The sequence below is a fragment of the Seriola lalandi genome, unplaced genomic scaffold (genome assembly GCF_002814215.2).
Source record: "Seriola lalandi dorsalis isolate HSWRI2012SDOR001 ecotype SW California unplaced genomic scaffold, Sedor1 jcf7180002054178, whole genome shotgun sequence".
Classification (NCBI taxonomy): domain Eukaryota; kingdom Metazoa; phylum Chordata; class Actinopteri; order Carangiformes; family Carangidae; genus Seriola; species Seriola lalandi.
The window spans coordinates 173980-198107 of NW_019524731.1; the positions used below are offsets into that span (position 1 = coordinate 173980).

Consider the following 24128-nt stretch of genomic DNA (forward strand, 5'->3'; position numbering starts at 1 on the left):
TGATGTTTGTATTAGCCTTTTCACATCAAAAGTGCAGCGCCGGGTCATGTCACTGCTGGTTTAATTGTGCTTGTGCGTGGAGGGAGGTGTGTGGTATGAGGTTATATTGGGTCATTACAAGTGAGCTGTGTGTAGTAATCCATCCATATGCAGTCAAATAAATCAAAATAAAAATCAATCAGACCTACAAATGACAGCAAGGACAGTGTTTTATTCAATCTTGTGTTAAAAAACATTGTTATACATTCTTGTGTGAATTAGCCGTTCCTCAGGGAGCCATACACATTATTTTCATATTTATTAACATGCAACATGAAGCATAAAGATATAAAATACACATACAGTAAAGACTGAAGTACAGTACAGCATATGTATACAAATATACACATGCATGCTCTGACATACATGTACATTTCTGTTTTCTGGCTTCCCCTTCTGAATAAATAACATCCAACTTTAAAAGTAACCAACTGGAGAAAACACACTGCTGTAAGTTACACTCTTTATTAAATCTATGATAAATTAAGCAGCGAATCATAATTTAGCGGCAGAACAGTGGAGAATATTCTTATCTATAATATTATGTATACCGCTTCCCAAAACAGAGAGACTTCTTGGCGTTCCCAAACAGTGTGATGATTATGTCTGAATAAAACCGTTGGAACATAATTCGCTCTGTGGAGATGCCAACAATTAAAATCTGAGGAGTAGACTGTTCTCTGTGAATCTATTTTTAATGCATCAAATGATTATCAGTATTTCTGGAGGAAAGTTTAACATAATTCCAGACTGTACTCTTGTTAATTGATGTATTGAAGGTACAGAAATGTAATATCTGACATATATGTCCCTATATCAAGAGTGATGTTTACATATAGCTCACCTATAAGGAGATATATTATTAGATATTATCTGTCTTCCCACTCTGGCAAAGTGGTCTCAGACTTTTGGAACCCACTTTATATAATATCCACTACATCATATTGACAGGTTTTTGGATGGATATATATTTATGTAACATATGTCTACAATTACATAAACATACATATTTGGGCTAGACATATATGTAAATATATGAAAATTGTTACAACTTCAAATTTTTAACACACATGGTTTTATATGTACTGTACATATATTTCATATATGGAATTCAATATATGTACAGATTACATTTGTGTATGGGTATATCATCAAACTGTCTTGACTGACAAGTAAGAAGACTTTAGTAAAAATGTATGAATCTGACACAGTTTGAGGTCAGGTAAATATTTTATTTCTTGCATGGAGTGAAGACCTTCATTGTAAATAGGGGGGGGGGGAGAAGAATCTGGTAAATCAAAAGTGGAATGTACCAAGTTCACCTTTTGCAAAAAACAAACAAACATCTGATCACTGCATCATCCATGTATGTGCATGTGTGTCCTCGTGTCACTCTCTGTGTTTGCATGCCAGTGTGTGTCCAGGCTTATCAACATGCACTGAAATGACTTGTCTTCCATTTCCTCTCTGTGTCTGTCTCCCTGTCTGTCTCTGTCACCCTGCACCTGTCAGACCTGCGGGCCCAGCTGACAGACCAGATCAAGGTTTTAGATTCTCAGGTGGAGGTGAAACAGCAGCAGCTCTCAGACCTCTCTGAGTTTCTCCGGCGTCGAGGCGACATCGAGGCTGAATACGCGCGTGCCCTCGATAAACTCACCGAGAGGTTCACCCACAAGACGAAGAAGTAAGTGTGTGTACAGTGTGTGTAGCGGACATTTGTGTGTCCCCCCTCTCTCTCGGGTGATTCTGAAGCGCTTCAGTTTGCCAATGAGGATGTGTGTGTGTGTTTTTTTTCTCCAGGAAGGAGCAGTGGGGTCAGTCTGTGTGTCAGGTCTGGTCTGTTTTGCTGACCCAGACTCGTCTGGAGAGCCGGGAACATGCGGCACTGGGTGACACCTGCTGCAACACACTCACACAGAGACTGATCCACAGTACAGAGGATACACACCGTCTGCACAAACGGGTGAGTGGCGGATCGGTTTGTGTAAAGACACATGCAAAATTCAAAATTCAAAGTATCTTTATTGTCCTTCACAGGGAAATTAAAAAAATGTCTAAATGGCTATACAAAAAAATGCACATTGAAAGACACACATAGCACCAAACATCAACATACAGTGAGGCATGATGGCCAGAGTGATATGTAAGAGTTCATTCATCAAGGTCAAAGTGCAGTCTGTGCAAATAAGCAACCTCCAGACAACAGCAAAATACTGTCTGCCATTTAACAAGTGAATAGCAACAGGAACAAAGGAAAACTCGTATACTCATGGTCTTCATAACAGTCACCCTAATGCAGAAACAAACTCACACTGGACACGTACAGCACAAGAGTGAGACATTCACCCACAAGACTAAGTAGATAAGTGTGTATACAGTAAGTGTGTTTAATACACATATACACATTTCTTCTTCTTCTTGCTTTTGCATCCTTACATTCTTATTTTATACTGACTGTATAAGGTTTCACAGCACAGAGACAAGCAGATGTGGCAGAACTGTTATTGCAGTTTGAAGCAGCATATTATCTGACTCGGAAAAACTTTAACCTTTTAAAAAAATGTTGTTATGCCTTATGCTAAAATAAAAAGTAAATTTCCTCATCAATCTATACTCAATACTCTATTATGACAAAGTGAAAACAGAATTTTAGAAATTTCTACAAATTTATTAATCAAGGTGTAGAATTATCTCAAAGATGATCAAGACAAATTGGAGGCACCAAATCCTAACCCTTAATTTCAAGAGTCTCAATATTTATGTCAATGTGATATTTCGGTTTTTCTTTTTTATCAAATTTGCAAAAATTTCAAAATTTCTGTTTTCACTTTGTCATTATGGAGAACTGAGTCCAGATTTATGCAGCAAATTCTGTTTTTATTTTATTTTATTTTAGTATGAGACTCGAGGTCTGAAGACTTATGTAGTTGTATGTAAATACTGTATGTAGTTGTGTATTTGTACAGGATTACTGTGTTCTAGATATCTTAATAAAAACCTGTTGAGTGAAAAATCATTATTGCCAGTATAAACGATGGCCCGAACCTTGAAATGAGCTTGAAATAAAACGATATTTTATCTAATAAGTCTTTTATTGTCATATTCAAGTAGAGTTACACTAATTTAAGTCACACTCCACTCTGTCAGCTCTGTCTCCTGTAAGAAAAATAAGAATTTATGAATTCATGAATGCATAAATTCATAAAGATGTTTTTTTCAGTGTTGCCAGTTTCATTATTTAATACAGAACAACACTTAAATGTCTCCAGTTGTTAGTTGCCAGCCTTGAAAGATGAACAAACTCACCAAATAAGCTCTTTAAGTTGACATGCACCGAACACAATGAAACTCTTCATTTAAATCCCTTGTTATGTATTTGTCCTGTTATCTGTCTTGGTACCGCAGTGGCATCTGCAGTTTCATTCATTCTATAAAGTACACAGACTCATCTTGCTCAAATTACTGGTTGTCAGACACACACTCTCTCTGTACCTTCTCAGAGATGAAAAGTGAGCAGAATTTTAATTAAGCCTCCACAGTTTTCAGAGAAGCTAAGAGGTTGTTGTTAGGCTTGACGCCAAGTAGACCAAGACCCTTTTAGCTTCTCTAAAATCACTGTTGGCAGTAAACTGAATGTGTTATTGCTAAAGAAGTACGCTGCAATTGTCTGAAATAGCAACAGAAGTGATAACGGCTAAATTTGAATAAAAATGGAGAATTATTTTTTTTCTTTTCCAACAGGAAATCTAAATAATATAGAATATTTAAGAAATTAAAATATTTAAAATATGCTTTCCTGCATTCTTGCCTAGCTTTAGGTGAGCCAGCAGGCGGTTAGCTTAGCTGAGCTAAAAACTTGAGACAGCTAGCCTTGCTCTATCAAAAAAAAAGAAAAGAAACAAATGTGCCTACCATCACCTCTAAAGTCTTCTTAATAATACATTATATCTTGTTTGTTTTATCTCTACAAAAACTTAAATGTAAAAATGTCATGTTTGGGTTTTATGGGACTTAAGTGCTGGAGCTAAGCTAAGCTAAGCTAATCGCCTGCTGCTAGTCAAGTAGCTTCATATTTAGCAGACAAACATGAGTGGTATCAATCTTCTCATCTAACTCTCAGCAAGAAAGCAAATGAGTATATTTTCAAAAATGTTTGTTACTATTTCTTTAAAATAACAAAGTGTAAAATATTTGTGGCTAACAATTTACATCTTGTAAATTTCAGAGCAAAGAAGTTGGAATCCAGATGCAGGATGAGCTGCTAAAGGTCACCACTGAACTCCAGACAGTGAGCACTTTATCTTATTGTCCCACATGCAACTATGCAAAATATTATTGTAGTAATGCAGAGTCAATGCTAATGTGGAGTTTATGTTAAGGCTGTGAAGACGTACAATCAGTACCACACAGACTGTTTGATAGCTGAGGGGAAGCTGAAGGAAGCCGAGCGGCTGGAAGAGAGACACACTGGCAAGTCGGCCGAGCTCGGCCCCGGCCAATCAGGGGGACAGAGGCGGAGCTCTGTGAAGAAGATGGAGAGATTGATGGAGAAGGTGAATGCATATGTATCTCTGTGTGAGAAAGAATGTGTGAACAGGTGACAGGAAGCCTTTAAGAATATCTTTCCACAGAACAACTGAACATTTCCTGTTCTTCTTGTCTTATCTGAGTGTGTTTACGGGTATGAACTTCACAGTTTTATAGAAGCACACCTCCTTTACACATATGTTTTTGAGTAAGAAGGTGCAACACACATGATATCACAATGTGTTGTCATGGTCAACACATGGTTTTGTGTTCTAACATGAGTTATCTTACTTGTTTTTCTTTTTGTTTGTGTGTGTTTGTTTGTGTGTGCGCGTGCGTGTGTGTTTGTGCACAGAGGCACGGTCGAGTGCAGGAGACCCAGCTGAAATGCACAAAGGCTCGTAATGACTACCTGCTGAATCTAGCAGCATCCAATGCAGCTATGAACAAATACTACCTGCAGGACCTGAGCACTCTCATCGATGTAAGAAACATACAATTTCAGTTGTCATTGTTTGTGTGTTTATGAAACTCAAAGTGTTCGGTGGTTTTTCAGATAAGTTTTTGTGCCACTCTTTCCTGTTATTTTCTGAAGAAAAACGTACCTTTTTTTCTCACACACTACAACCACCACGTCATTTTTTCCAATTCTTTCTTTCTCCCTCTTCATCCCTTCCACCCCATTTCCTCCTTCCTTTTTCTCTCCCTCCTTCCATTCATCTCTTCCTCTGTCCTCTCCCTCCTTCCCTCCTGGCAGTGCTGCGACCTCGGTTTCCACCTGTCCGTGGAGAGGGTGATGAGGTGCTACCTGGCCAGTAGGTTGCGCATCCAGAAGACGGAGGAGACCGGGCTTAAGCAGCTGGAGGCAGCCGTGACATCTCTGGACCAGGGTGGAGACAGGGATGCGTTACTACAGCAACATGACGCCGCCTTCTGCCTCCCGTTCAGATTCAACTACCACCCACATGAGGGAGACCAGGTGAAGTCACTGTTGCCTACCTCTGGCACAGGTGTATGGTTTCTGTGGAAGTAACGTTTTGTTATATTCACAGGTGTAGCACCCATTGTCTAGTCAAATACACAACATTGATACCATTTTGGTTTATTATGTAACTTGGTTTATTATGTCTTGCACAGACATTATGTAACTAGTGCATAATTGTATGTTGTCTTTTTTGTGGCCATTTTGGTTGTCAACACTAACAAAAGTGTAAGGAACGGATTAAACAGTGTGTTTGTGTGCTTTAAGCCGCTAACATTAGCATGTCTAGCTAACTAGCTTACTACCTACTGAGTAACCTAGCATTTACTTCCAAAGCCAAAGGGCATATCGTCAGCTGACTATTTTATTATGTTGGGTTACATGTTACATTGTTCTAGCCAAGATGTTACTATATGACAGTGTCGGCTAAGGTTAGCAGTTTTCTCCTGCTCTTTCTTTGGTTTGGGAAGTGTAGACTCAAGCAGCTCCAGCTAAACTCTTTAGCTGAAATAGCGTTAAGTTTCCCTAACTCATCGGCTAGCCCTCTTTGTTTTTCTGTAGTAGGCTGGTGCTGGCTTTTTGCCTGGGACATGTAGGTTTAACTTGAGTCTTTCAGCATTATATCATGTTTTGTCATCTTTAAAGAGAGTTTTCAACCAACTCACAGAGTTAGCGTAATTTAGCTAACTAGCTACAGCTCATCAGCTGGAAATGGGCATCCTGCTTTTTCATGCCTCTGTATAAAATTAAAAACCCATTCAGAAATGACTATTACTTTCAAAAGGTAATCTGCCATGTTTTTCTGTGGTTGATTGGCAGGTTTGACCGACATAGCAACAGTAACTAAGAGGGGTGGGGTTTAGTCGCATCCATATTTCATAGAATGTGCAGAGTCCTTATTTGAATGTTAGTCCTTATGCTTCTGCATGACCCATTTATTACATGCAGACCCTGTGGACTGTAGTTAACTTTACTTTGGATCAGTGGGTGCACTCTGTTCTGTGCAATTATGACCTGTACCCTGCTAAATTTACAATGTCAGCTATAGGTTTTTTTTACACTGAGGTTCCTGTCGCTTAATTTACATTTATTACATAGTGCATGCGAATTGTTTTTTAATTCATTTGTGTTTATAAAGTTGACTTAAACAAAGACTGAAGGAAAAAGTATTTTCACTGCACCCATCACCCTCTGCTCCTTTCATCAAATAATAATCACCTTTCACTTTTCCAACAACATCCCATTGATTTGAATGTGAAGATGCCTCTTAATGCTATATAATGTATTGTTTGTGTATTTCAGGTGTGTGAAGTGAGTGCGGAGAGCCAAGTGAGGTACGAGCTGGAGACCAGGTTCCAGCAGCTCCAGTCTCGACTCGCTGCCGTTACCTTGGAAACGGAGGAGGTAAGCTAATTATTACCTCTACCTGTTTTCATAATGATCTGTCTGTCTGTCCCCATCTGTCTGTCCATCAGTCACTCACTCAGTGACAATGTCTTTAGATTGTGTTACATTGAATAAAAAAATGCCTTCACAAAATATCTAATCAATTAATTAATAATGATGAATTAAAACAAATCAACCTTTCCTTCCCCTCCTCAGATCAGTAAAACACTTAAAGCCACACTCACAGCCCTGCTGGACAGCATGTGTGACAGTGACTGCAACCCCTCGTCTGATGTGCCCAGCGGCCTATCAAACGAGGCCCCTGGGGGAAGTACTGCCCCAAAACTTACCCTTGCCAAGCGTCGAGCCAATCAGCAGGAGACAGAGACCTATTATTTTACAGTGAGTCAATGCATAGGTCACAATCATTGCTTTTGATAGTTCCAATATTGGCTGTATATCAAAACAAAGATGTCCATCTCTGAAATGATGTGCATGTTTTAGTTTATAGAATTACATTTTCTTACCTGAGTACAGTTGATCATTAATTGTGTTTTATGCTGGTATGTTCATCATTTTTTTTCCTGAGGAGAATCTGAACACTATAAATCAGTGGTTCTCAAACTGTTTTACGCCAAGGACCCAAACTGACACAAATTAGACCGCTGACTGCCATTTGATTGAAGATTCTGCCCCAGGATCTCCCATCTGATAAGATTTTTGCTTTTAGTCATACGTTCGGTCATTGTGTTACTTATGGATGGAACTATAGTGAAAATAAATGATTCCCCTTTTTTTTCTTGGGACCCCCAGGAGCCCCTTCAAGCACCCCTAGGGGTCCCCAGACACCACTCTGTGACCCACTGGTTTAAACCATGTTTGAGGAGCTTTTCCAACCTGACAAGGATTCAATTGTTACCTACTTAATACATATGTTTTTTGTTTTTTCTCTCAGAAAGTGAAGGAGTTCCTCACCAGCAGTTCTCTGACCTTCAAACTTCAAGCCAAACATGACCTTCTACAAGATGCCATACAGAAAGGTACTCTTCTTCTATAGTGTGAGATAATTGGTGGGGACACTGGTTTAATCCTTGAAATGATACCTCTGCTAACTCTGATCACTGCAGAATTTCCACTCCACTGATATAGCATTTCACTCCTATAACACTGTCAGACTCGCGTTGTACAGGATCAAAATCCATACAGCTGAACCAGAGATATCCTCTTTTTTTTTTTAACTTCCTCTCATTCTTCTTCCTTTTCAAAACTTGCCTCAACCCAGCTTTAAGCCACTAACCTCAAGCAGAGAGAAGCGGGCTACAGAGTCACTTGAGGGCATTTATCAGACTTCACACAGCTCCCTCTGGAGTCACAAAAGGCCTTTTGTCACATATGCAGTAGTACGCCTCAAGACCTGTGCACAAAGTTTGATGCGCAAAATCGGTTCCCCTTTAATACTGCTGCACAGTCTTTACACCAGGGCCCTAGAACAACCCTTGTGTACTCTCTCTAACTTGTTTGTCTGTCTCTGTCTTCCAGCTGAGGCCGTCGACAGTGATCCTTCCAGGTAAACAATGTATTTACACAGCCGAGAATAAAGAGAGTGTGACTGAGAGAGGCACAGAGACATGGAGAGAGCAGAGAGGACAAAGAGAAGAGGAAAGAGACTGACTGATCAAATTTAAACCAAAATGTTGATTTCTTTTTTTCGGAGGGTGGAAATACTTAAAGTGTAACTAATCATAGCAATTAGATCTTGAGTATTAATACCCACGTGTAAAATGGCATCATGCATTTTATTTATTATATTTCCCAGAATGCAATGCGCTCGGTCAGTGCGTGTGCGGAAGTCCAGACCTGTTTCCCAATTCTGCCACACACTCTTCACCACAGACATAGTCTCCTACATACAGGTAACACTCATACACACACACATACAAATAAAACAGACCCTTGTGTTAACCTCCTTTTGATTTGCTTGCTGCACTGTGCTGCTCTTCAATCCTCCGAAAGGAAATTATTTGCAGACTCCTGTCACACTGATGCAGAAGAATATAGGGGGGGGGGGGTCTTGCCAAAAATGCACACACTAACCCTCCATCTTCCCAGTGTACTTACTGCCGCCTTCATCTGTATGGTCATGCTTATAGCTTACTGCTGGCTTTCTGTCCTTTCAGTCCATTCCCTCCTTTTATCTCTCCCTCTCTTGTGAAAGGGATTAAAACGCACTGGCCTCTTTGCTGCCTCCTCTCTCGACTCCTCTATTGAGTGCGTGTGTGTATGTGTGTGTGTGTGTGTGCGTGTGCTTATGTGCGGCCTCTTCCCACTGCTTCCAAATCTTTATTCCCCCTTATTTCTCACTCTCCCTTTTTCTAATCTCTGCTTTTTCTCTGTCTCCTCTCTGCTGTGCTTGGCTTGGTGCAGAAGAAGAAGGAGAATGTCTCGGACACAGGTACTGAAGCCCAGCTGTGACCTCTTATATACAGCAAGCAGGCCGATGGGCTGTTGAAGACACTATTTAACTGGAACATTTTTGAGCTTTAGCAACATCTACAGTTAAAAAACATAAAGGAATAGTGCAACATTTTTGAGAAATCTTTTTAGTTTTACAGCTGCTGTCTGTGATCCAGTCATCGTTATGTAACTCTGCACCGCTGAGCTGTCTGATAGTGGTGAAATACTATTTTAATCTTCCATGGGCAGCAGTCCTAGCAGTAGTTGACCAATGTTTTTTAGACTCCCTGTATTTAAATTTCAGGCAAAATGAATTAATTACTACATTAGTCTGTATTTCTCCTCCAGAATTTTTTAAGATTTTATTTTACAAGTGCACAACTACCTTATTATTTCTTTGAACATTTCCTGGACAGGACAGGTTACAATGAAAATACAGACAGATTTCACAACTTGAATGGGAAAAAGGTGTTTCCATTTCAATTTTGCAAAATACTACTTGGAATAAGCTCCCTGCTGAGATACGTCTTATTTCTGACCTGGGCCTCTTCAAATCTAGGCTAAAAACCTACCTATTTAGGATGGCAATTAATACCCAGTAGTATGATAACACTTTTATCTTTATTTTATCCTAATCGATTTTGTTGTATTTTATTGCTCTCATTGTTCTTTTATTATTTTTTAATTGTTTTCACTTATTTTTCTCTTTATTTATTACCTTTTGTAAAGCACTTTGGTACATCGAAAGGATCGTTGTAAAGGGCTGTATAAATAAAGTACATTTACATTTACATTTACTTTATCGAATAGTTTGAAAAACCAAATTCCCATTTCCATTGCTGATTTTTAAGATCGCAATTTCAAATGACGCATTTTGCAGGATAATGGAAACGCATCAACCCCCAAAAAAAGAAATTTTATTGCCCACTCATTGGTATACCCCTGCTCTGCTAACTCTTTTGATCTCCTCTTTCTATTTATTTGCTGTTTTCCTCACATAGTATCTTCCTTTACACATTCCTCCTCCCTGTCATGGTGGATATTTTCTATATCAACCTTGTCGTCCTTTTTGTATCTGTATCACCATCCTCACTCTCCTTTCTGTCTCTAACACTCTCTTCTCCCCTCTTCTATAATCGTCTTTCTTCTCCAGAGCTCTGGGCAGCAGATTCCTGTGGTGGTTGAAAGCTGCATCCGTTTCATAAACCTTCACGGTGAGTCACTTTTTATGATGAACCACTAAGCCACACTGAGAGAGCTTTGGACGCTGAGAATGAGTAGGTGGAAGTACTCGTTTGTGTATATGTATGAGGCATTTATGATCATTTAATGTAATATGAATGTGTGTGTGTTTGTGTGTGTGTGTGTCAGGCCTCCACCATGAAGGAATATTCAGAGTTCCAGGGTCACAGCGGGAGGTTAACCTCATTAGAGATGCATTTGAGAGAGGTAAGTGACCTCATCTTATAATAGTGTTTTCCTGCAAAATAAAGGTGAAGTGGAGCCACTGAAGCGGCATGACTTTTTCCTCTGGTGGAGAACAGAAAAATAAAATATATTTTTTAATTATGTTGTTAAACACATTTCCGTTTGTTACATATTTTAACCACTCCAGTGGATTCATGTCAGTCAAAAAATGACCTCCAAACCATGTTTGATTTTTCTCAAATATAAAAGAGAGCTCAACCGGAGGAAGCCAGTAAAACCTCACACACTCAGAAAAGCTTTATAATTGTAAGAATCCTCAAAACATACTGGAAACACACAAAGTGCATATGCAAAACTCGATTATTATTATTTTTAATGAGGTTTATGCCTGTTGACCCAATGAAACACAAAACTAACATCACAAATAGTGTGACTAATTACCTATCACAGTGAGTAAATACATCATCCATGACTTTAAACCCGCAGTAATCAGTTTGCTGCAGCCAAAAATGAGGTTGTGAGAGCAGTGAGAGTTGATCACAACAGTAATGTTGTGGTTTGTAGAACCAAAACAATGAGCTGAGAGCCCAGTAGCACTGAGGGTTGTCAGGTGCTTATTCTGTGGGTTTGTCACTGTGAGGAAAACCTTTCATATGCAGGCAGTCCTTTGATCCATTGTTACTATAGAAATATTGATTACAGTTAGTTTAAAGAAAAGGAATAAGTAATATAATTGATAAACAGAACGTAATCTGTTGTTTTTACATTGGCATATTCATCATACATGTCTGTTTTACCTCCCTGTAGGAGAGGATCCTCTGTCAGACAGTGAGTGTGACCTGGACTCTGTGGCCGGCGTGTTGAAGCTTTACTTCAGGGGCCTTGAGCCTCCTCTCTTCCCTTACGACAGCTACTCTCAGCTTCTGGAGTGTGTCCGTAAGAAACTCCCCTCCTCCTTATGTAACTTCAAAATCTGTGTGTGTGTGTTTCTGATTTCGGATCATACATTGGTTTCACTTGGGTTTTCACATCTGCTTTCCGTTACTTTTTCAGTTATTTATATAAATATAATCTGGTTTCCAGGTTCTTACTGAACCTTGATAAAGCTCGCTCTTGCCCTAATGCACAGTAGAATGTGAGTAAATTCTTTTGCATATATAAAATATATAAATCTGCTAATTTTAATGTGGCTTTGTGCAGCTACATACTTGCTGCACCACCACTGATCTTTCACACATCAGTGGTTGTGCATCAGTTTGTGAAATTCTCCCTTACAAATAGGCTACATGTACTGTTGATGCAAGGTGGTGCAACTCTCTTTCCTGGTGCATCTCACTGTCTTGTTTGCTCTCTGTTGTTATCTCTTTCACTGTCTCCTTTTATCATTACTGTTATTCCTTTAGGCATGTACCCAGATCTGTTTTCCAAAGCAGAAACTCTGAGTCACAATTTGCACAGATAACGAAAGTTGTGAACCTGCCTGCAGGTCGTTTACGTCCCATAAATATTCAGATTAACTGGCAGTGGCCTAACAAATCAACCCGCCCCTCACTTCAAAAGTCTAAGTATTTATCACAATATATAATAAGTCTTGCTGCATTTCTCTTTCCTTTCTGTCATGATCAGAAATCGAGGGAGAGACAGAGAAAGCTGCCCAGATTAAAGTGATTGTCTCCACCTTCCCACGGCCTCTCCTCGTCGTGATGCGTTACCTTTTCGCTTTCCTCAATCAGTAAGCCACAACATCCCCCCGTGTGGGATATTCTTTTACTTCTACCATCTGCTAAGGTCATAAAATTTTACAACCATGTCAAAAATAAAATTGTGTGTGTGTGTGTGTGTTTGCGTGCGTGCGTGTTTGCTTGCGTGTGCGTGCGTGCTTGTGTGTGTGTGTGTGTGTTTTTCCAGTGTGTCTCAGTACAGTGATGAGAACATGATGCAGCCGTACAACCTGGCTGTTTGCTTCGGCCCGAGTCTGCTGAGGGGAGTGGATTCTGATGACGCTGTTGCTAGGCAGCCACAGGTTAATGACCTCGTCAAAACTATGATCCTCCAACACGACATCATTTTCCCCAGCCAATCAGAACTGCCAGGCCCCGTCTACGAGAAGCACATGACTCTGGAGCAGGAGTACTGGTGAGAGATGAGTCGTCGCTGATATAAATGTTGCATTAGTTGTGATGAAATGCTGTTAACATCAATATATAATTGTTGCAAAGATGAGTCAGAAGATGTGGAGCTTTGAAACTGACAAAATGTAATAAGAGGTTTTCAGACAAGTCAGAAGTATAACTGACTACATCAAAAAATAATATTGATTGTTAAATAAATAAATGGAGCATAAAGCGATGGCCTCCAACTTTTAATTGGAGATATCAGGAGTTTCTGTCTCCAACTTGGTGAAAAGAGCTACAAACATGGCAGCAAACTGCCAGTGGTGATGTATTTGTAATTAAGTCAGTCAATTTTATAGAAGGAAGTTTGTTTGTATCTGGTTTCATTTGGTAATGAACTGCTACAGATACATAACACAACAAAAATAAGCTAATTTAGACTGTTTATCTGGTGTGACTACAAAGTTAGCATTAGGGCTAACTAGCTTGGAATAATACTTGAACACTCCCAAATCAGAATAAGATGTGTTTTTCTTCTCCCCATTCTGACAACATTGTGTGAAAGCAGCAGTAGCTAAGGCTTTTTAGCTGGCAAGACGCCGCGAGCAATGTTAGCCTGCTCACACCATTTTGGACCTTTTAATTTCTTTTATCTACTAATAGAAGCAGGGAAAAAAATTAGAGCGCTTTTTGTTGTTTTACTAACTAACTGGAGAAAAGGGAGGGAAAAGTATAAAGCCTTTTCTACCCTAATTATTTAACTGAATTAATAATTGGTGCATTTGGTTAGCACTATAATTTTAATTCATCTGATAACATTTTACTACATTTTGTAATTTTGAAAATGGTGTTGATGCATTTGGTCAAATCTGGTTGGATTAAAGGTCCCATGTTTTACACTTTTACAGTGTTTTATTTTAAGTTGATATCCATAAGAAGATATATTTGTGGTTTTAAGCACAAAAACCATCTCAATGTAGTTTTACATCTCCTCTGTCAGGCGTCTCTCCGAAGCTCTAGCAACAACAGGTCGGTGAGCCAATCACATGAGAGGCTCAGAGGCTCTCTTCTGATTGGCTCACTGTTTTCTGAGTGATTGAATGAAAACATAACAGATTTCAGGTAAACACTCAGAGAAACCAAATCCTAATAGGTTGGATGGTGGGTGCGGGTGGGGCCAGGTTTGGGGAAAGGCTGAGTGTAGTGGGTGTTTCGTTGTGACATCACAAAGTTACAGAATCCTAACAGCTCGTTTTAAGGCTCCTGCTCTGAATACAGGCTGTGTGCATTTCTCTGTGGACTGAGCACTTTGATACTTTCACAGTATTAATATAGAACTAGAGCTGCTTTATAATCAAAAAAGACATGGAAATCTCACTTTATACAATATGGGACCTTTGAGTCACCTTGAATATAAAGCTGGCCTCTGTTATTTATGTTTGAACATAATATAACCTGTGTTCTGAAAAACCACGTCGACTTATTTCTGTCCTCTGACGACTTGTAGTAAATGAATGACTGAGCTACAGCCTGGCTTACATGTTAGAGTTCAATACTCTGTCGGTTCCAAGTATGTAGAGCAGCTTCCTCTCATCCCCCTTTTTATGGCTCATCCTCTTGAAACAGAATTTCATGCCACACCAAAGGCATTTCTGTGCAGCTCGCAATGCTTTGTGTAAAAACCGCTTAATACTATTAAGTTGATTGCTCACTGAAATTGAACACAAGCCTCCAGCCTATCGACAGTGTCCATGGAAACCTCTAACACCCCCAAATCAGCTTTTAAGGAATTCAATAAAACTCTGTTCTCCTCCTGAACATTTATAAAATGCACTTTTTGACACATGACAGAGTGTTATCGGTGATTTGGCTTCTTGTTTTCTGCAGTTTTAAGGGTCATTTGGAAAGTCTCACAGCGGTATTACTCATTACTCATCTAGTGTGAAATTGCACAAGTGAAGTGAGGAATTGTTTTATAGAAAGAAATAGTTTGGTATGACAGTTGGTGCGTGAGGAACTGTGCATGACCACCGACTTTCATTTTTCTGTCTGCAGTGAACCAATCACAGAGGAGGGAGATGGAGAGACTGAGCATCTGCCCAGTGAGGATGGTGAGTGCATACAGTACACACACACACACACACACACACACTCACACACACACACTCACACACATGTTGTTACAGGTCACTGGGGAAATGAAATAGACTTGCGATCATTAACCATAACCATAACCATAACCACTACTTGCCTACCTCTAAATTGAACATAACCCAAACATCACCCACTGACCCATAAATCAGCTTCTTCCCAATTGGGGACACAGATTTTGTCCCCAGTTGGGCAAGCTGTCCCCATTTGACTGGTCCTTAGTCTTAAATTTGTGCTTCACCATTTGCTTCACTCACCACACATACATAAAAGTATCACTAACTTATCCCCTTTTAGATTCTGAATGACCTTTTAAATCACGGTTCATATGCACACATGAATCATATGAATAAGATTCATTTAAAAAAAAAAGATGCATTTTGATGAGTTGATAATCAGGCTGTGTTTGTGCATGTGTGTGTGTGTACAGAGTGGGAAGCAGTAGCTATGTTTGACTACGTGGCGAGATCTCCAGCAGAACTGTCATTCAAGCAGGGAGAGCTTCTCGTCCTTCACAGCAAGGCCTCCTGTGATTGGTGGAGAGGTGAAGCGGGAGGGGTTAAGGGCCTCATCCCTCACAAGTACATCAGCGTGCTGGAAGCGTGAGTTACAGTTCTACCTTTGTACAATAGTCAAGATCATCTGTCCTGATGACTTTCCTTACAACAGTTTTTGCCTTCTGGTCCAGAAAATGTTGCAATCTTTGGTTCATACAAATAAATCTTGTTAGGGCTTACTCCTTACAACACCTCAGCAGGACATGGCGTTCACTTTGGGAAAAAAAGTGCCTTCGTGGCAAATACAAGCAATCTGATAAAACAATTAGAAAGTAAATAGAACAAGTTATATTCAATTAAAACTGGGAAAGAGGCTCCAAGATCAGTTTAAAGTACAGGTACAGGATGGTTAAAAGGCTAAATATGCAGAACAGAAACAGTTTGATTTTCTGTCCGTGTGAGAACACAAATACACAACAAAATGTATTTTGCAAATAATTTACATGCTTTTCATACACATAGATATAACATATAATATTATGGGAAATACGCTGATTTTCTTACTTTAAGTTAGATGAGAAAATCGATGCCACTCTCATGTCTGTCTGCCATTAAATGTGACATTACAACCAGGAGACGGTTAGCTAATTTTAGCATAAACATTGTAGGCAGGGGGGAAACAGCTAGCCTGGCTTACAGAAGTATAATCCACCCACCAGCACCTGTAAAGCTCACTAACTAACACATCCAGAAACTGAGGTGTAGAAATGGCAATGAATGGGTTTACGCAGGATTAAATGCCTGGCTTCTTGATGGGGGTGACATCTGGGAGTCACTGCTCTGGGATAGGAAATAGTTTTCTACATAACTCCTAATAAAACTACAAAATGTATTATTTACACTGCTGGTAAATTTAATTTTGATTAATGATTGATTTAGAGGTGTTTTGGTTGGGGTTTTTTTTGCCTTTGGATCGTTGTTTCCCTCTGTTTCCAGTCTTTATGCTAAGCTAAGATAAGCTAAGATAACTCTGCTGCTGGCTGTAGCTTCATATTTATCTTACAGGTTTGGGAGGTTTGGCATCAATCTCCTCTAACTCTTGACAAGAAATGTCCAAAAATGTAAAGCTGTTCCTTCAAATCGATATTAATTCTTCCTTTTCTGACATGTTGAAAATAAGCAATAAACATCACTGATACTAAAATCACCTGATAAAATGTGCAGTTCTGCAGCAGGTAGGATTTCTGCTACAGCAACTAACATGTGCCAGTTTGTGTCCAGGTTCATGGCAGTTAGAAAATAGCAGCTACTGGAGCAAACACTGGAAAATCAGACTTACAAAGAAATGCTGTATCTGAGCTCTCAGACGTCTGAAAAATAAAGCCAGCCCACAAAATGTGTGTGTGTGTGTTTGTGTTTGTGTGTGTGGTCGGGTGCCATGGTTTTAAAGTTTCTGGAAGGAGAGAGAATCAGAGAAAAGTATTTGAATGTTCGTTTTCTGTTCTTGTGTGTAGGTGTTTGAACTGCATATCTAATTCACATTTCCTTATACTCTTCCACAGTTAACTCTGGCCATAGTCATATGTGATACAGATAAAGTACAGCCTGTATACAAAGAGGATGGACTAAATAACATACAATACCATACAATATTGAACAATAGAACACAGCTGCAAGCCATGGTCTCAAAAATTGCCATGAATTTGAATTAACATTGACACAGACTCAACAGTTTTAGAGAGGTGGTACTTTTGTTTTTATATTGTAAGGACTTTGGATTATTTTGTCCACCTTTTTTTTTTTTACAAAAGATTCCATATAAAAAAATCTGGTCAGACTATTTTACTCTTGATTCTGCTTCTTCTCCCTCCTGCAATTATTTTGTCACTCAGTCTTTATCTCATATTCTCATATTTAAACTTGTACTAGTTGTACTTTTTGTAATGAAATATACGCTTAATATATCTTCTCTCTCTTCTCTCTTCTTTTCCTCCCTCAGGTCAGAGCGAGGGAAAAGAGAGGAAGGAGGAGGAGGAGGAGGAGGAGGAGGAGGAAGCACTGGAAACCTGTCAGCAGAAGATCCACAGACTGAGAACACAACTCGGTACACACACACACACACGCACACGCACACGCACACACACAATCAAATCCACATTGCAATATATGAATATATTCATATCAACAAACACATGTAGCATTAGATACTAAAAACTAGTCTTATACTTCCATATTATTTCACACAGTTAAACGGACAAACTGACACACATGATTCACACAACACAAAGTTACTGAGTCTCTGTGTGTGTCCTGACAGGATGCGGGTGAACAGCGACAGCGCTTCGTTGCCTGGAAGACAGAGAGGAAGTGAGGGGAGCCCAAGTCGAAAGCCGCCAACCTCCCCCGCCACACGACACCTGCCAGTGTAAGACTGACACACACCTCAGACACAATGCATATTGCATGCATGTGCTGTATAACATATGGAAATACTTCATGCTTGACGGATCACTCAAAAACACAGAGGTTTATATCCTCTTGAGATACAGGGGATGAATATTATTCACATGGAAACATTCGGCAAAAAAGGGAAATAACGATGGATTGATAACAATGGATGATATAGTTACTTTCAGCTCATTGTTTTGGTAAATTTTACTGTTGTGGTTCACTCTCACCGCTCTCATAAGTGTCATTGTGTGTTAGTTGACCACAGCCCCTTTGCTCAACTGTATAACTGTCCCCCTGCCCTTCACTGCGGGTCAGTCTATTGCCACAGATCCATTCTGTGTCAACTGAGCTGAAACCCAATCCCTTTAAAAAGTGTAAACCTCAGGCTCTCTGTCGGTCTTTGCTGCCATGTTATTTTCATTACCGGCATGCAATAAATGTTGGGATAGGTTGGGCCAAGAAGGATCCACCTGTTGGATCCCCGGGAAAAGAAGGCAGCATTTCTCTGCCACATTTGAAGGAGCCTTGGTAACGGGACAGCCTGGTCACGCTGCTGTGACGCAGTCGGTCTTCAAATGCAGCCTCTGAAGGGTGCCGCCCCTGAATTTGGACACAACTAGATATTTCCCTCAGAAGTTCGTCGAAGTCAAAGGTTAACCAAAAAGGAGATTGAATATCCGACTGCTGCTCTGTAACTGCTTATCCAGCAAGTTCACCATGCTGTATCACATCACTTTATAAGGTGATAACGTGTCAGTGTTGCGTTTACAGCTTGTTTCCACTGCCCCCAAGTGGCCAGAAAATCTTTTATTGCATGTTTAAAATGAAAGTAATACATCATGGCTCCATACCAGAGACACCAGCTTGTGAAAGCTCTTACAAACACTCCTGTACATAGCATCAGTATTGTTAATAGAGGGATTAGTCATGGTGTTCACAAGTGCTATTTGGCTGTGAAAGGGGAAAAACTGGAGTAAAGAGAGTCTGGTCTGCATTTCAATTATGAAACAGTTGCTATGATCAAATTCTCAAACTTCAATGTGAGTGAGTAGATGATGAAAAACGTCTCTCGCCAAAATATGAAACGGATACCAGCGGAAATCAGCACCCATCTTTATCTTTTTATCAACCTATCTCATCTCTAATCGCCTTCTAACTGTGTTTCAGGTCTCAGGAGAGAAGACACACTCTGGACACTGTGAGACAGGGAGGCTTCAGACCCCCAGACAGACCTCCATTTGGCCAGGCTGACAGAGCACCAGTCGACAAGGTTAGTAGTTCATCCTATTAGACCATTTCTTTTAAATCAAATGTCACAAAATAAAGAAAAAGTCATTTATGGCAGACCTTCTGCCTGTGAGGACCTAGAACCCACTCACTTGGAGTTCATTAGATTTTCATGGCTGTGCTGTGAAAAGCAGGTTTGCTTTAGTTTTCTAACAACTTTGCTGAATAAAAGACAAAGCCCTCACAACTGCAACATGGAGTGAAAAAAAGTTTTTCTCTTTGAACCTTCTTGGAACAGAGCTTTGATATGGTGTTCAGATAATATTGTAAACGTCTTACTGTGCTATCTCATAAGCTAATTTGGCGGCGTTACCCTGCTTGCTACAAAGCTACCTAAGATTTCTCAGAAGTCTCACCAGTTTGTTCTGGTTAAATGTGCTGATACTGCTGAAGATACATCCTGTTTTCCACTAACAGCAGCTATATCTGTAGTATTTATGCTCAGTGACCAGAAATATATAGATATTACTTCTTTAGAAATCCCCTTTCCCTCCCATTTGTGTGTGTGTTGCTGCACAAACAGACTCTTGGCTAAGATGAAGTTGAATAAATCAATTAAGAACTGACTTAAAATGTGATCTAACAGACTTTGTTGGGTGCTGGGAGCGTAACTTTGAGCATTGCCAAGACTTTAGAGTTCCTGGCCAGCAATTTTGGATGCTGACAACAAAAGAACAAGGATATAAGAATATATTTGATATGTAATGTTGTAGATAATCCGGTGAACTTTCTTGACTGATTCGCTCTTTATGAGGTATAAACGCAGGGTGGCTTTTCTGTTCATAGTAAAGACCTTTGGGCTAGGCTCAGACACATGAGCACAGGACTGGAGATGAATGGGAAAAAAAGCTTTATAATAAGCTCCAGTTTCAACTAGAGCACCACATCATTTCCCCCGCTGGCTTGAAAAAAGGTTCAGGGACATTCAGCTGGCAGAACTACAGTATTACAGCATGTTGCAATAGATTGTGCTCAGTTTTCACAATAGAGGTTCAGTTTGCAAAACTCTGCAGCAGACTAACCAACACATCATGCAATGGGTTTATCAGAGCATCACAGCTTTGTGTATGTTTAGCACTCATTTGTAATCATTGCTGCATGTTAGAATAAAATTATCTTTATCAAATAATGCTCTCAAACTGTAATTTCTTTAAGATAATACAAGTAGCACTGTTAAAAAAATGTGCAATTTAGGCAGAAGTCTGAACTTTAAATGATGTAGAGTAAGAATAACTTTTGAAAACATCAATCATTGAATCTGTGTTGCTGTAAATACAGATGATAAGTCTGACTTTATATTAGATTTTTTCCTGTTCTGTATGAACCATAATGTTCCAATTACTTGCAAGTTTAATCCTCTAATACAAAGTAAACTACAGTAATACTTCAATGCATAAAACATTTGCACTACTGTAACAGACACTTAATACATTGCAACATATTGAGAAGTGATAATCCAAATACAATGCTGCTTATCTTGGTGACGACGTTAAAAAAAGGAGAGCTGCTTACAAACACATTGAAATGCATTGATTCAGTGATCTGTATTTTAAGCTGTGAAATATGTTGTTATATGAAGAGTCTATATTGTAAAACTGATTGTGATTCAGTGTTTTTTGCTTTTTCTGCAAGTTTCACATTTTGTGTTTAAAAGTGAAAATTTAGCAAGTCAGTTTGGCTCTTTTGCACATTTAAACATTATCCTGAAAAATGAGCAAACGCAGTTGTAAAACAGTTTAATACGTGTAGATCAGTGCACTGATTTCAGAACGCACCTTAACATCAGGTCAGGTTCAGTCAGGAGGAGTCATCTAGGTCAGGCTTTACATTTTAATTATCTTCCGCGTGTCTCTCCCTTGATGTTTGCTGTTCCTCCTCTTGCTCTCTCAGGAGATGATCAGCCGTCAGATGAACTCAGTGTTCAAGGAGCTCCTGTCACGCCAGCCTCCTCTCCAGGCGTCCGCCCTCGCCACCCCTGCTGCCCCTGCTCCCCCTGCTCCCTCTTCTTCCTCTTCTGCTCTTCCTCAAGCTGCCCCCGCTGCCAAAAAAGTAGGATTCGGCCTCAGAGGACGGGCCCTTTTCCGACCGATGGACTGAGAGAGAGGAGAGGATGACTGGAATCACTGATTTATTGTTCAACGACGATGATGATGATAATGATAATGATAATGATAATGATAATGATAACGATGATGATTACACTGATGACAATGATGCATTTGGTGAAGATATTGATTTATTTTTTCGACACGTGTATAATATTTGCGTCTCTGCCATCTCATAGTGCCACTAGTCTCGGTGCCGTGTTACTGTACGTCCAGTGTGTCTGTTTTCCAGCTGGTTTTTATGTTCTGGTCTCTTTTTGTTCTCCAGGCTTTTGCAATTTTTTGGAGAATCAGGGATGTGACATCACCAGTGATATCACCAGATTGACTTTTAGAAGTGGTCGCCATGATGCTTACATCAAAAATAACAAAAGACTTATGCTGCCCCCTAGTGGCAGGTCTGAGACCAGCTCTCCTTATAATGTTTTCTTTATTTTAAAATAACAGCTGATCTGGGGCCTGTGTCTAGGAGTGCCTTTACATCTTATTATCTTATTCTTCTTCACCTTTATTTCACTTGAAAAGACCTGATAGGTTTAAACTCTTCATATTATGTTTAAAAATGTGATCCAGAAAGATGTTTATGGAACCCTAAAGTGTTCAATATTAAATAAATAAGACATTATACAATGAAGAATCATATGAATAACTTGTGTAAAATATATATTTACCAAAAATTGTTAAATAACTAAGGAAATTGTTAAAAATTAACTCATCATTCATTTACGTAATAATATCTTATAGGATATCATTTTTATGTAATTACAAATATGTGTATTTTAAAACGCCCTTTCACAAATGTCAGGTTGTATTTCATACCGGGATTTTTCCCAATAACAGTTTTATTTTATGTCATATTTTGTTTAATAATGTCACTTTTCATAACAGTGGTGTTGTCACCGCCCTATCCCCTTCATACATCCCCTGCTCAACTGTTACTACCAAATTTAGCCAGTTAGCACTTGCTAGCTAGGGCAAAAATACCAACATCATTATAAATAAACCAACTAGAGGTTGTTGCTTTAAATAAACACAGTACGCAAACCCAGAAGCTAAACCTCTTTTAGCTCATGCTGCCTATCTAGCCGGCTAACAGCTGTTGCTAGCTTTTTAATTAGCATCAAACTAAAGAATTTATGATAGCGATGTTATTCAGCTATCTAGCAAACAAAAGTGGCAGAAGTAACTCTGGATTAACTAGCTAATCTTAGCTGCTACCGTTAACAATGGTTCTTCACTTGGATTAATCCAAACTAGTTAGCAATGAAGGTAGGTAGCATGTGAAGCCTTGCTAAGCTAAGGCTTAAAAACAAAGCCATGGGGGGAGATGTTCGTTTCTCTGTCTGTACTGTTTTTATTTACTGTAGCAGCTAGTTTTTTGTTCTGCTCAGAATTACTTTCACTTCGTTGTTGCTCTAACTAACAGAAACTAACTGGCTAACTGATAGCAGTTGTTGAGCTTGGTAACTCAAAGATCGGGATTTATGTGATTTGCTAAAAGGTAAGAGCATGGTGATAACATAAAAAATGGTAGCATTCAATAAAAAGTGGCATGAAAGTGTTACTAAGGAAAATATGTTTATAAAATAAAATCTGACTTTTCATTTTGAAATAAATATTTCTATTATGAAATAAAAATGAACTCCTATAAAAAATATTGTAATGAGAAGAATAATGAGTTCAGTTTGAATAATGGCTTAAATTATTTCACAAGTTATTAGTGTTTTTTAATTTAATATTTATTTATTTATGTATTTAATACTGAACACTGTGAGGCTCCATAGATTACTGAGAAAACTGTAAGCAGTGAGGTCAGTATTTAATAGCAGCATGCAGTGTTAGCACACAGACACAGATGAAACACACATTCCCCTTAATATGTGACACATGGCCTGATGCGCAGGCCAACTCTCAGGGCTTTTGCAGAGTTAGAGACTGGCTAACTCAGGTTTGGCTTTGAAGGAATAAGTAAGAGATTTTTTTTTCCACTCAGGGCTTTGGTTGACTTACTCTTCAACTGGAAACTGTGCCCTAGCCTCAAGAGCCAAAATGGCCCCCGTATCAGAGAGGATTAAATGATTTCCTCTGGTTTAAACTGTGAATGCAACGGCGACATTTCGGAGCCACAATCGAAACTCTTGTCTCATTCATCCACACATTTTGGCCCCCCTGACTATATATCTAGCACCATCCACAGGTCCCATCCAAATGTATGTTTCAGGATTTTTGCAGTGAGGTGTGCAATTCCTTTGACTCCAAAAGCATTGGAAATGTTTTTCTGTATGGCATCTCCCCTCTGTTGTGTTTCAGTATTGGAAACATAGAAGCAGAATCATTTTTTTTAAATACTGATTCTTCTTCTATGATTAAAAACACCCTGTTATTCTGGATCACTGTTTGATGATGTCACTAAATTTACTGTGTCCAATTGTATATGTGGTAAAAAAAAAAAAAGAATACAATAAAGACAATAAAGTGATGAATGATTAAGAGGTTGTCAGTGTACTTAAACTACTTAAAAGTTTTTCAGCTCCTAAAACTAATAGTAAAATAATGCAATATTCAGTCGTCACTGAGTCCGTAAGCTGTCCAGCACTGAAACTGGCAATAAATAGCAGAAACATTACTGTCAAATTGGCACAATCAGAGCAAAGTGCAGCTCCATCTGCAGGGCTTGATTAAAGTTAAAGGCAAACCAACTCAGTCA

General features: G+C 39.2%; 1 protein-coding gene across 2 annotated transcripts in view; it reads left to right on the forward strand.

The window, feature by feature from the left end:
• arhgap4b (Rho GTPase activating protein 4b) overlaps window positions 1–23911 on the forward strand; it is a 33787-nt gene extending 9876 nt beyond the window's left edge. Inside the window, exons 3-24 of one of the 2 annotated variants that reach the window (XM_023403694.2) lie at window positions 1552–1723; window positions 1840–2002; window positions 4265–4327; window positions 4419–4592; window positions 4922–5050; window positions 5324–5545; window positions 6851–6952; window positions 7151–7336; window positions 7890–7974; window positions 8474–8501; window positions 8751–8847; window positions 10542–10602; window positions 10760–10837; window positions 11624–11752; window positions 12443–12548; window positions 12725–12952; window positions 14986–15041; window positions 15512–15683; window positions 17578–17682; window positions 17896–18003; window positions 19197–19299; window positions 21207–23911. In XM_023403694.2, coding sequence (XP_023259462.1) covers window positions 1552–1723; window positions 1840–2002; window positions 4265–4327; window positions 4419–4592; window positions 4922–5050; window positions 5324–5545; window positions 6851–6952; window positions 7151–7336; window positions 7890–7974; window positions 8474–8501; window positions 8751–8847; window positions 10542–10602; window positions 10760–10837; window positions 11624–11752; window positions 12443–12548; window positions 12725–12952; window positions 14986–15041; window positions 15512–15683; window positions 17578–17682; window positions 17896–18003; window positions 19197–19299; window positions 21207–21413 — 2774 coding nt within the window. In that variant the 3' untranslated portion in view covers window positions 21414–23911. Of the gene's footprint in view, window positions 1–1551; window positions 1724–1839; window positions 2003–4264; window positions 4328–4418; window positions 4593–4921; window positions 5051–5323; window positions 5546–6850; window positions 6953–7150; window positions 7337–7889; window positions 7975–8473; window positions 8502–8750; window positions 8848–9358; window positions 9387–10541; window positions 10603–10759; window positions 10838–11623; window positions 11753–12442; window positions 12549–12724; window positions 12953–14985; window positions 15042–15511; window positions 15684–17577; window positions 17683–17895; window positions 18004–19196; window positions 19300–21206 lie in introns of both variants that reach the window. The other variant, XM_023403695.2, reaches the window with a different exon arrangement.
• The last annotated feature ends 217 nt before the right edge of the window (window positions 23912–24128 follow it).